This window comes from Gossypium hirsutum, chromosome A09, assembly GCF_007990345.1.
Source record: "Gossypium hirsutum isolate 1008001.06 chromosome A09, Gossypium_hirsutum_v2.1, whole genome shotgun sequence".
NCBI lineage: Eukaryota > Viridiplantae > Streptophyta > Magnoliopsida > Malvales > Malvaceae > Gossypium > Gossypium hirsutum.
The window spans coordinates 77,930,108-77,943,258 of record NC_053432.1 but is presented as its reverse complement, the minus strand read 5'-3'; the positions used below and the strand labels follow the sequence as shown (position 1 = coordinate 77,943,258).

The window sequence follows — 13,151 nt, the reverse complement described above, 5'->3', positions numbered from 1 at the left end:
TATTTTCTACCACCAATAGTTTTTAAAGTTACTTCTAACATCTATATGTAGTATAAATTTTCACCGACCATGTGGTGAGCCATTCTAGTGACAACTAAAACTCGGTTTATTGTGGGCTTGAGGCGGTTTTCTGCTTTTTGGCTGCACATGCTACATAGTTTCCTTCGATATACCAATATCATGCATTTATGATCGAAGTTGGCACTGATGGTTAATTAAAGCGTAAGGCAGACCAAACTTCGAAAATTTTCTCAAAAACAAAACAGAATACTCGTATTAGATTCTCTTTAGTTTAACTGAAAAACGATTGTCGATTGGTGAATAAAATTGTTTATGACAATGAAGTCTGGATTGTGTTAGCAAGATTGAAGTTTTGAGTTATTGAGTATACAATTTGTGAGTTCTGTTCAAGTTTTGTGTAAACGCGTCAATGTTTTCGCATGTTTAAATAATTTAAATATAAGCTTGTATCTTTTTAATAGAGTCTGATATTTTTAGTTAATCTGAGTTGATATAAGTATGTTTATGCTCATTTGAACATGTACAACCATTTGTTTTTGAATTTTTTTAAAGAATTTTTAAAATAATTATAATAATTTCAGAAAAATATGATAGCTTATAAATTTTAAATAAATTTTATAGTTATTTTAGAAAAATAAGTCTAAGATGAATATGAACAACTGGTTTTTTAAAATAATTATTATTTTCTTTGAGATTTTTTAATTTATAAATGTTTATCAATGTGGCATGAATTAAATGTGACGTGTTGCTATATGATTACTTGGTTATTTAAGTATTACTTCAAAGTATAAATAGATTGAATTTTTAATAAAATAATGATATTACCTTTTGATATAACTTAGAGATTAATTTACATATTTTTTAAGCATAGATAATAAAACGCAATAGACAAGAACTGGTAGAAAGGAGAAGAGGAGCATGAGTGGTTGGAAGGATGTCTAATTTTGACCTGTGTGGCCAGTCTTTGAAGTTCTAAATAAGTTGAAGTGAATATCACGTGCGCAGCCGCAGCTGCGTGTCACTAAAATATTCAAACATAATTCCAAATGCGCATCTCTTCTCTTCTCTGCCACCAAACCAAGCCAAACCATACCATAATATCATCTGTGAAGGAAGAGAAACTCCCCCCAACTTCCCTTCGCTTCTCTTCTTCCTTCTCCATCTTCCCCATTCCTTCCTAACTTCAATAAACTTCAAATCTCATAGCCATGGATGAATCTCAAACCAACCAAAACCCCAAGTCTGGATACAAGCAATCCATCCCTCCTTACATGAAAGCCATTTCTGGCTCCTTTGGTGGTGTAATGGAAGCCTGTTGTTTACAGCCGATTGATGTCATTAAGACCAGGTTGCAATTAGATACCAAAGGCAATTACAAGGGAATCATTCACTGCGGAGCCACCGTGTCCCGTACAGAAGGGGTACGGGCTCTTTGGAAAGGCATGACCCCCTTCGCCACGCATTTGACCTTCAAGTACGCGCTGCGGATGGGTTCCAATGCCGTCTTGCAAAGCGCGTTTAAGGACTCCACCACTGGCTCCTTGAGTAACCAGGGCAGGGTTTTGGCTGGTTTTGGTGCCGGGGTTCTCGAGGCCCTGCTTATTGTCACCCCTTTTGAGGTTAGTCTCATTGTTTTGTCCTCCTTTTTTTTTTTACAGCCTTTTGCCTTATGGTTTGGGTTCTTTTTTTAGATCTTGAAAGTCGAGAATATGAACTCATATTCATGAATTAATGTTTTATAAAGAATGGGGAAGCTTTAACGTATTTTTCTTCAAATCTTCTGATAGACTTGCACTTGGCATTTCCTCTTTCGGTTTGTTTTTGGATTCATAATTGATAATTGATCACTACATTTTATATTAAGTTTCTGGCCATATAATGTTGACTAAGATGGATGATAACTGGTGGGGAGGTTGCTACCTCATCCTTTATTAAAGAGGTCGGGGATTTTATAGCTAGCCGTTTATCTCTTTGGAGAGCAACCGCAGCTAAAGGATGATAATTAGTGATTTCTGGTCAACTTAAAAATGTCTGCATGTGAATTTAAGAGCTTTCCTTGTAATTTCTTTATTAGTTCAAAAGGCAATTTGTGAGATCAAGCTTGCATGTAAAGGGGAAAACACTAACAGTTGGATTAATCTTGTAAACATAATGAAAATAGAATTACATGGCGAGATTATTATTTTGTCACAAGCAAGTAGAGAGAGTGAAGTTCTAAATTGCTGGTTTTGACATGCTCAATTGAAACCTAAGTCCTTAAATGAAGTTCACTATTATTGATTGAGATGTTAGGACTCTTTGATCTAGGTGAGAAAATACGCTGACCGAACTGATTCTAGGTTTGTTTCTTTTGAAATGGGAATCTATATTGCTTTGACTCTTCGTTTTTCTTAACGATATGAACTCGTGTTGGACACATATCTGGATATATGTATGACAAGGTATCCTTGGAGGACCTTCCAAATGCAAAGAACAACTTGGAAGTAATTAAACGTAACTGTTTCAGACATCTACCATCTGATACTCACACTTGAGTTCAAGTACCAAAGATGCGTCTTTCATGCTTAGTTTCTCGTTTCCTTTTAGACAATGTGTTTTCCATAGGTGCATAATATTATGTCGAGATTAGGACAATGAAGCACTTTTTCAGCCTATATGTACTTAGAAGTTTGGTCTGGTTTATGATTGTGAAGGTGGTGAAAATTAGACTGCAGCAACAGAAAGGCTTAAGTCCAGAACTTTTCAAGTACAAAGGTCCCATACATTGTGCTCGAACAATCATCCATGAGGAAGGCATCTTCGGGCTTTGGGCAGGAGCTGCCCCAACCGTGATGCGTAACGGGACAAACCAAGCTGCAATGTTTACAGCCAAGAATGCTTTTGATGTGATATTGTGGAAGAAACATGAAGGTGATCAGAAAGTCCTCCAACCATGGCAGTCTATGATATCAGGGTTCCTTGCAGGAACAGCAGGTCCGATATGTACCGGCCCCTTTGATGTTGTCAAAACTAGGCTGATGGCTCAGAGTCGAGATGGAGGAGAGTTGAAGTATAAGGGCATGATCCATGCAATCCAAACGATATATGCCGAGGAAGGACTTCAAGCTTTGTGGAAAGGATTGCTGCCTCGGCTCATGCGGATACCGCCCGGTCAAGCCATAATGTGGGCTGTTGCTGACCAAATAATAGGTCTTTACGAGAGAAGATACATTTATAGTGCAGCATTATAAACTTGTATCATTTTTTGTATTCTTTTTGACCATTGGTTAAGCATCTTTCTTTTTGTTTTTTCCTCTTGTTTTCGCAGGTATAAAATCTTGGAAAACTCCATTTTTTTTCTTCTTGAATGCTAAATGGCAGATCATGTTGATCTTGTAGTACTTTCTTTATTCATATTTCAGTAGTGGGAGAGAAATGAAAATTTTTATCAGCTCTATTTTTCATGTTATGTTTAGTTAAATGAGTATTTGGGCTTGGAAAGAGACCAGTATTTACTAGCTGGTATGTCGTGACACAGTTTTCTATAAAAATGAGTGAAAACCCTGTGACACAGTATGTCATTTTTAAAAGATGTTGTAAACAAATTATATCGAATTCTTGAAATTGTAAATAAATAAATACCATTGTTATGGTGTAAAATTTCTTTTTTAAATTTCTATTGTTTTCCTTATATATATAATATAATAAGGGACACAAACGAGTAGCGTATCTATATTTTTTATATTTAAATAAAAAATTAATTAGACAATTTATTCATTTGACATAAATATTTTTTTTAAAATTTGATTTTAACATAAAATTTAAATAAAATATCCACCTACAATAGTGAACCTCGTGTTAATGCCTCAATCAAATGTTTGAAATTTAAATTCAAAATCTATAAATTTCGTTTTTTTTTTTAAACTATAAGTCTATGATGTTCATTAAAAAATGACCAAAAAATAGAATTTGTTTGCTTGGTCAAAAAAATAAAAAATAGAAGAGGAAAAATATAATGAAAACAAAAAAAGTATTAAGAAAATGAAATATTAAATGTTTTTCCAATTTAATTTATAATTAAAAAAAAAAAAAACAGTTGCTTGATGTTAATAAAAAACAGAATCCTAAAGCAACTGCAATACAATATCCGTCTTCAGTCCTCAACTTCACTCGGAGAAATGTAAAAATAGAATAGAATTGCCTTCAATATTGTGAAGTTAACGCTAACAAATAACCCAAGATTTTAAACTAATAACCCCATGGTTTATCGCCTCCTGTTGCCACTGGCTTGCTACTCTTCACTCACACCAACTGAAACTACAACCATCAAGCTGTTATAAGAACTCAGTCAAGAAAAAATTATTTAAAAAAAAAAAAACTCTCCAGCTTCAATGGTAACTGTTTCTTGGCATGGAGGGCATTAACAACTAAGAAACCTGAGTTTAGGTATAGAGAAAATGGAAAAGGAGACTGGCCAGAGTGATCGTGTCAACAAAAGCTTACCATATAGTTAGCTCATACATATCCAGGCTGCCCAAACACGTCACCACAAAAGATTCTTGGACTGGATACAAATACGTATGTATATTTCTTAATCATTATGTTGGAATTCGAGATCAAGTTTCCTCTTCAGATGAGATCTGTCAGCACTGCATATCAACAGTTCAACAGTCAAGTCTGTATTTTATTTTTTAGGGGTGCAAAGACCTCTAATTGTCCATAATACTAAGTTAAGAGGCAATGACAAAAAACCCTACCCATCATGCCTTTAAAATTCAACAATCACCTATAACAAGAAGATGCTAATCACAAGCACAACAACAACAATAACAATCACCTATAGAATAGGTATTTTTTAGGTAATGTTTTTCACTATGAAGCTTTATTATCTTATATAATTTTAAATGCACATTTGGAATCTTGAATTTCTGCCAAATGTCAGAAGTGATCATAACTTGGAACCCAAGTATTGTAAGGCCAATAGGTAAACAAAATGCAGAGTAGATTTACAAAAAGCAAAATGGCGGATATTCTATGTTTGGTTCATTCTAATTAGGGCTTACAAGGAAATTCTGGTAAATAAATGGTTCAACAGATCTAACATGTTAAATGAAGAGGCTCTAAATAAACTCCCCATTCTTGATCCCTTTTTTCTTGCACACCTTCCTTTACCCCCAACCCATAAAAATACAAACATCCAACTAGAAAAGTACACTTGGCCAGCTCAATGGGGGACATGTACAATTAATAATCTAGTAAGGAAATATGCATGACATGTTACACCCAGAAAAAAAGAAAAAAAAAAAAAAAACCTTCTACACCAGTAACAAGAGAATAAAAGTAAATGAAACAAAAATTAGGCAGACAAAAACCGTATGAAGATAACAGGCAAACAAAGCAAACTGACAAAGTAGAAGGCCAACTCCCATGATGCACAAACTAAGCTAGTCCGACATATCCTGAAGCACAATTCTAAATTTTCTTCATTGTAAACAACATGAACTGAAGACAGAAATTTAAAGATACATGCATAGGATTTTTCTATAGAGATTTTTTCTTTCTTACGAAAACAGAAGGGACACCTATATGCAACCGTGTAATTTATAAATTACTTTATAATTAACCCAATTACTATGGGAAAGATTTACCAGAGATATCAAAACAATTTAAGCCAATATTTACAAGGACTAATGCTCTTTACTGAGCTTCACAACCTACATCAATCCTTGTAGTAATCAGTGAATGAGCGAAGCAAATCAACAATGATTCATAATACAATAAACACCATATGGTAAAATACAATATATAAGATGCTACACGGATATTCTTCAAAACTTACTTGGCAAAAGAGGGATTTGCTAATAAGTTATTCAATTTCCTAATTCATGCCCTTTCTTTATTACATGGACAGTTTCTCACAGTCAGACTTCACAAAGGTTGTTAGAAATATTCTAAAGTCTCATTTAATGCACTTAATTACAATCTTGTCGTTTATCTAACTTATGATTTATATATTAAGGTTAACACTATAAATGACATTTTAGAAGCATCTGCTAGATATGCAGTAAAAGGTTCAGATTTCATTTAGAAATTTTTTATCACGTGCGTATCGATATAGCATGACTATCTAATCAAATATAAATGCATTGCTTACATCAGCTTACTGCAACATCTAGAAAAAAAATTTAAGTACAGGAAGACTATTGGTTGATATTTTTTGCAAGAATTGTTGGATAAAAACAAATACTTATATAATTGAAGCTAACATGTAGGAATTTATGCTATAAATGAACCGAGCTTGAATGACAAAACTTCTATTAGTGTTAGTATATGTATTTTTAAGCTTTTTCATGTTCCATTCGTGTTTTAAAAATTACAAAATTGTATTAATGTTTGTTCATTTAAATTAAATGAACTTGTTCATGAACATTAAATGGATATGTTCATGAACAAATAATCAAAGCTTATTTGCAAACAATTAAAAACATGTTCACGAGGTCAATTTAAATAAACCCGAAGCGTTCCAATCCAATAGGACTCAATAGGGGTGAACTTCTTTTTGATTTTTTGAAACTCAGGTTTGGACCAGGGCAGGTTTTTAATTTTACTTTTCAAAGGTTGGATCGGGGTTGGGTTTTGATCAAACCCGCACTGCCCCTCCCTGAAAACTTTACCAAAATACCCCTCTTTTAATTTATATATTTTAATTAGAAATTTTAAGCTGCTATAAGATTTTATAACATTGTAACTATTTTTTGTATATTTTAGTTGGATATTTTTAATTTTTGTAAGATGTATTTTATTAATCTCGTAAAAAGTAAGATAATACAAAATTTTATTTAATATTTGGGTCCGGTCAGGTGGTGGCCAGGGATCTTTTTGGGGTTGGGTTTGGGTATTGCACACATGATATTGTGTTTGGGGTGGGAGGGAACGGCGAACAACATATAATCTAGCAGCACGCAAAAAGGCTAACCCACCCTCAAAATTATGGCCAAAAAATCCACCCCCTCATAAAGCCTACTCATTTTCTCCACAAAAGAAAAGAATAAGAAATCTTCCAAGCTCGCAATTGACATGAACCCACCCCACAACTCAAAGAATATCAGAGCATTGCTTATCAAGGGCAACTTAAAAGAAGATAAATCTATTAGGCTCTATCTACACACACACACCACACACACACACACACAGAGAGAGAGAGAGAGAGAGAGAGAGAGAGAGAATCTACTTGGAGAAAACTCTCTTATGAAATTTGAAATGATGAACCTATGAGGAATTTTCTCTAACTTTGCAGAATTTGAAATCAGAAGGATAACCCTAGATGAAGGCTTAACAGAAAAGGCTTGATATAGTTTAATTAACCTATTTGGATAGGCCAAGCCATATTAATATTATGTCCAACTTTATCCGAAAACTACTCCATTTAAAATTATTGATACAAGGTTCAAAAATTCCATTTTTAAGTTGAACTATGTGTTGCACATTTGAATCAATTCCCATGCTTTTGAGGAAATTATGGACGAAAAAAAAACATTATGACATTACCGCAAAATAGCTAGTGCCTCACCTGTTAATTGTCGGTCTACTGAGAGGTTTCGACCCAAAGATTGAAAAATCTACTGACATTGGCACCTGGTCACTCTTTCCTGCATGGTCACCAACTGCCGGTCTTGCTTCACCAACATGGTCATCAATCTTCTCCACTTGGTTGGAATTACCTTCAAATCTGTCACGATCTGGCATTACTCTCCTAGATTTTCGTGGGGGAGAAAGCACAGTAGGACCTTCCTGGGGATTAAAATCTGATGGACGAGATTTAGGGGTAGGCCTAGGGAGCTTAGCTGGATCTGTAGGTAGAGGAGCAGATGAAAAATACCTAAACAAAAGAACAAACATTAGAAAAGAACCATACATTCTCTTTATATTTCCAATTAAAACATTCCCTGATACCTGTGCTCTAATGCTTGCTGCACCGTAATCCTAGCTTTTGGGTCATAAGTAAACATCTTTGATAAAAGATCTAAAGCATCATCACTGGCCATTGGAAACAATGAACGCAAAGGTGGTGCAGGAACATATTGGTATTCTACATAATCAGGCAGGTATACCATATCTGGCCACTGAGAGGGCGTTGGTGTCCCAAAAGCTGCAAAGATCTTTCCTAACTGATCGATGTCACTTGTACCCTATTAAACGTAAGACGTTGAACCACAGAAAATTGAGAAAATATACCAGGAATGGAACTTCAAATCGGCGAGCATTGGTACATAATAATAAAGGAAAACCAAAACGAACAAACCACATATGAGCTGGATTCTGAGATGATTTTCAAATATGGGTATGTGAAGCAGGAGCTTTACTGTTACGTTAAGAATGGCTAGGATTATTAGATATCTTTAGGGTTTAAATCTAGGGCTAAGAGTATTACTTATCTTTTTTAAATAAAGGGTTCGCATTAAAACCTTATTTGAAAGAGAGCCTAATAAGCTGTAGAATATTTACAGCCACAATACTCTTATTATTTTCTTCGAATTAATGGAGAGAAACTAGAAGATATTTTTATGTTTTCTAGAGTTCCAACTTCTTATTCGTTTGTTCAGCATAATTCTATTGATTTACTGTTACTCCCCCCAAAACCACATCAGTGTATGTTTGATATGTGTATGCTGAAATTCTTCCAAGTTTTTCCATATATTTGGATGGCCATACCCCAATACCCACCTCTAAATGTGTGTTGGACACAGATACTTCAGAGAAAATGAAGAGTATAAGTATCATAGGTCAAATGAATACCAAAAAGACATTTTCACATGCTATAATGACAATTATGACAAATAGTCAGCAAAACCCAATGTAATAATCCATAGTAACACCGAAACTACAATTTACATAGTGCTCATATCGCAATCAAACAAAAGGTTCTAGTCTAACACTTAACATTGAAAAGGAGAAGCAGCGTCTCTAAAGTAGGGTTGATCAGAAAACAGAGAAAATGAGAAACCAATTCAAGCCACAATGTTCAGTTTGGTTTCAGTTCAGTTTTTATAGGATTCGATGTAAAAATGAAAATTTTTGGTTCATTAAGAGAAAACCATAATTATTCAAACTGAACCAAATTTTATTTTTATTTAATTTTAATTAGCGTTTTGTTTTTATACTATTAAAATAAATATTACATTTCTAAATTAGTAAAAGATATAAAATATATTTTAAAATTTTTAAAAAACCGAAAAACCAAACAGATGGAATTTAGTTCAAGTTGGTTCAGGTCGATCTGGTTACATATTGTATTCAGTTCAGCTTTAGTTTGATTTTTAACATTAACTGTATTTTTTTTTCCAAAACCAAAATGAATCAAACTGTTATCATCCACACCTCTAACATGAGCTAAAGATAAGACCAATCAGAATATATATAAGGTGTCAGAACAATGAATACAACAAAATTTCCGATGGATATCCAACAAGCTAGGAAAGAAATATCACACTGATGCACTGTGCAAGACCAAGGACTTTTGCTACATAAAACTAAAACCAAATGCTTATCAAGCATAGCCAAGCTACCTACAATCAGTGTTAAAATGGCTTCAATTAATCATAAGCAGTCTTTAATTTGCTAAAGCAAGTACACAAAGTTCAGTTTAAACATGCATTAAACGCAATCATTCACATTTTTGACAAATTTGAAACATATCATTGCCATCCTTAAACAGCCTGCAATACTTTATATCTGCTGGAGACATGCATGTCATTAGAGCATTGCACCAGCAGCCAATTCTGATCTGATCTTCATTTGAATAATACCATGAATAAGCCTAAGAAACCGAACAAGTGAATATTCTCGGGAACTAAAAAGAAGATCAAGTCGCCCACAGTTGAACAAAAACCAGATAAAAGAACAAGTTACAAATGGCCATATAGCAATGACTCGTTATGATTATAACTTGATGATGGTGATGATGTTTTTAGCAAGGCCACATGATAAAAGAAGAAAACTGAAAAATGAGATTCAATCATCACATACCATCATTTAATTATATATATAAAAAAAGACTGCTATTACCAGCAGGAATATATAAATAAGGTAATCTATAACTTGACATCATGCAAACATCAAAACAAGATAAACCTACCACCAGAGAACTTTGACTATACAAAAGGTTTACCTGCAGAAATGGTCGACGGAGGAGAAGTTCAGCAAATATACAGGCAGCTGCCCAAACATCCACACCAGCAGCATATTGCTTGGTACCGAAAAGTAACTCAGGAGCTCTGTACCATCGAGCAAAGACCTATTTATAGTTCCACAGACTTACAAGTAAGTTAAATCCAAATCAATAACTTTTCAAGAAGAGGTCAATAATGTGTAAATAAATAAATAGATAAGCAGGTTTCTACATCAAAAAGTATGCAATACCAAGAAAAGAACAAGAAAAGATGGGACAAATACCCTTGCTGATCTTATTGGTGTCTCTCTACGAAACAAGCTATATTTGCATTTTTTGTTTTAAAATACTATGATAACGACATCAATGACAAAAGCTAAGGGTCCAATGAAATAATGGATATAATACAAGATATCAATGACATTTACTACAAAACAACATGCATGTTGTGTACATAACCTAGTTCCAACATAACTAATTAAGCCATAATGTAGAAAACAAGAACAAATATAAACCCAGTTTCTAAACTTTTCCCATAGAAACATAGTGATTGCAGAAAACAAGAGAGCTGTGGTTGTGAGGACTTTCTTTGAAAGGTCAAGAAGTTAGCACTGCCACGAAGTAAGTTTATTCCTAAAAGAAAGTACTAATCCAAGATACAACAGAAATTTTATAAAATTATGGAGAGAAAAAAGAAGATGCTATAACTATTCAGAGCACCAATTAGTCAGTACTGATAAAATTGAAAACACCACTTAGCAGCTATAAGCTTACCTGGTGAGTAAACTTACGATCTGGGCTGCCAAATATGCGTGCTAAACCAAAATCTGCAAGTTTAAGTTGTCCATTGGATCCTATTAGCAAATTATTCGGCTTCATATCCCTGTAAAGCAAAACAACAGGTAAAGCAACTTATGAAGCAGCAACCATACAAAACTAGGCTAAGTGCAAACCAAAACAAGACCTGTGTAAAACCCATTTCTTGTGGCAAAAAGCAAGCCCTTTCAAAGTCATCTGAATGTAGGATTTGATATCAGCTGGTGAGAGGAATATATTACGATCTCGAATAACAGCTTCAAGGTCAGTCTCCATGAACTCGAACACAAGATGCAAATTACCCTTGTGTGGGAATGCATCTATTAAAGCAATTATATTTGGACCTTTAAGCTCCTTAAGAAGTTTAATTTCTCTGAGTGCAGTAAAATTCACCCCTTCCTTTTGCTTCCCCAGCCGAATTTTCTTAATTGCAACCGTCTGTCCTGTCTACAATGGACCAAACAAGCAAACAATTGCAGTTATAACAGTTGAATAAATAATTTAGCCAGCCAAAAATTCTAGAAAACAGTTTTGTATTGAACAGTTATGAAAAGTAAAGAGAACTGCAACTAGCTTCATGTAACTGGAACCAGTGTTGCTTGGTCCACTTTCAGAAAATGGCATTTGGCTTAAAAAGTGAAAGGGGGTGCAGACTGCAGAGGCGAAATAGCAAAATCTCCATCTGAAGTAATCCTATAATTCTTTTCCGGACACTTCACTCAGTTAAGTGACAAAATTTTTAGTAACCAAAAGCTGATAGCACAGGAACTAAATTATTTGATCCTCAAGTGACAAAATTTTTAGTAACACAAAGTTGACAGCAAATGAACTAAATTATTTTATGCTTATAATTTACCTTAGAGAGAAAAAGGATAATTACGCATTCCACCTAATTTTTCTATTTCTGTATTCAATTTTAAAAGCTATTAAAAAAAGAAAGAAAGAACGAGATTTAGGATTAGGGTTTAGGGTTACCTTAGTATCAATGGCTTTGTAGACAACACCGTAAGTACCTTCACCAAGAATCTCGCGCTTCAAATACCTATCCGCCACTTTCTTCGACGGATCCATTTCTTTCTTCTTCTTCTTTTTTTTTCTTTTTTCTTTACGTGTTAGTTTAAAATTCTTTAATTTATCAGAATTTTCACAACGCTTTACTTTGATTTTTCTCCAAATTTTCCATCACACCTTAAATCCAAATTCCAAACCCAAAAGAAAAGGGGGAAAATGCAGAAAGTAAGTTTTTTCGAGCTCTCAGCTCTGGATGATAAAAGAGAAAAAAAGACGGAAATAATGGAAAATCAGGCAAAGTATGAGAAACCAAAAAAATAAAAAGCAGGAAAATTTTGAAATTAGAAAAGAGTTTAAGCAAACATCAATTTGATTGAAATACTAAAAAAAGAAGAAAAGAAACATAATCTTGTATGAAGGTACCATAATGAGGAAGTAAAACAGTGGCGAGCCTCCATTTCAGTAGCCAAAGAAGAGCGTATTGATATAGGGGAATTAATCTTTAGACCTGACTACTTTTTGGCACCAACGACATAGAATAAATTAAATATGGCAAAATTATTTTTTCTTTAAATAAATCTGAATATGTTACGAATTTATTAGAATTTGTTAAGCTTATATGACAGAACTTTTAGTTTAAATAATTTGATGTGTTGAATTAGTTATACTAATTTTTTTGAAATTTGTTACTAATTTGCAAAAGGAAATCATATAAATTTAAATTTATAAATACAAATACCTATGTAGTAAAGTTTTCTTTTGGAAAAATAAGTTAATTTTTTTCCTTTCGCATTTTTTTCTTTCATATATGAGTTTAAGAAAATTTTAATGAAGTAGTTGAGTTGATGAATTATTTAATAGATTAATCAAGTTTGTAGAGGGAAGAGGTGAAGCCGACACTTGAAGATTGAGAAATATAACTTTTTATGCTTGAGTGGTTGGAAAAATATTGAGGTAAGTTCGTGAGAAAATAGTTTGAAAATGATAGAATAAAGTTAAAAGTTGAGATGATGGAACAAGGTAAAAGATTGTTTAGAGATGATGGAATAATTTAGTGTATGAGTAACGAGTAAGTGGAATAGTAATAGCAAAGGCGGGAGGCAGAAAATTGTATACATACGCCGTGTCACTAGAGCCAGTACAGTAAGTTTTTTTT

General features: G+C 33.6%; 2 protein-coding genes across 5 annotated transcripts; one reads left to right on the top strand and one right to left on the bottom strand.

Annotated features, from left to right (window-relative positions):
* Window positions 1-574: 574 nt before the first annotated feature.
* On the top strand, window positions 575-3,457 carry LOC107899057 (mitochondrial succinate-fumarate transporter 1). The gene is made up of 2 exons (XM_016824652.2): window positions 575-1,640; window positions 2,715-3,457. Exons 1-2 carry the CDS (start codon window positions 1,230-1,232, stop codon window positions 3,249-3,251), a joined length of 948 nt encoding a protein of 315 aa, XP_016680141.1. The 5' UTR covers window positions 575-1,229; the 3' UTR covers window positions 3,252-3,457.
* Window positions 3,458-4,033: 576 nt separating this feature from the next.
* LOC107899055 (cyclin-dependent kinase D-3) lies at window positions 4,034-12,579 on the bottom strand. 4 transcript variants are annotated; one of them, XM_016824649.2, is made up of 9 exons: window positions 12,419-12,579; window positions 11,960-12,244; window positions 11,133-11,431; window positions 10,943-11,051; window positions 10,169-10,294; window positions 7,954-8,189; window positions 7,571-7,879; window positions 4,504-4,649; window positions 4,034-4,317 (listed from the first exon to the last, which is right to left on the bottom strand). In XM_016824649.2, exons 2-8 carry the CDS (start codon window positions 12,053-12,055, stop codon window positions 4,592-4,594), a joined length of 1,233 nt encoding a protein of 410 aa, XP_016680138.1. In that variant the 5' UTR covers window positions 12,056-12,244; window positions 12,419-12,579; the 3' UTR covers window positions 4,034-4,317; window positions 4,504-4,591. The 4 variants fall into 4 exon arrangements, with proteins under 4 accessions (XP_016680138.1, XP_040932869.1, XP_040932870.1 ...); XM_041076935.1 differs by having other exon boundaries at window positions 11,960-12,172; window positions 12,419-12,561; XM_041076936.1 differs by having other exon boundaries at window positions 4,034-4,331; window positions 11,960-12,530.
* Window positions 12,580-13,151: the final 572 nt, after the last annotated feature.

What these genes read in the sequence shown, in the direction of transcription:
- LOC107899057 (XM_016824652.2), top strand. Translation starts at nt 1,230, where the DNA reads ATGGATGAATCTCAAACCAACCAAAACCCCAAGTCTGGATACAAGCAA. An exon ending in TTATTGTCACCCCTTTTGAG is followed by an intron (nt 1,641 to 2,714) that starts GTTAGTCTCATT and finishes ATGATTGTGAAG; the next exon opens with GTGGTGAAAATTAGACTGCA.
- LOC107899055 (XM_016824649.2), bottom strand. Translation starts at nt 12,055, where the DNA reads ATGGATCCGTCGAAGAAAGTGGCGGATAGGTATTTGAAGCGCGAGATT. An exon ending in ATCGTAAGTTTACTCACCAG is followed by an intron (nt 10,295 to 10,942) that starts GTAAGCTTATAG and finishes AACTATAAATAG; the next exon opens with GTCTTTGCTCGATGGTACAG. An exon ending in CAGCAAGCATTAGAGCACAG is followed by an intron (nt 7,880 to 7,953) that starts GTATCAGGGAAT and finishes TCTTTTGTTTAG; the next exon opens with GTATTTTTCATCTGCTCCTC.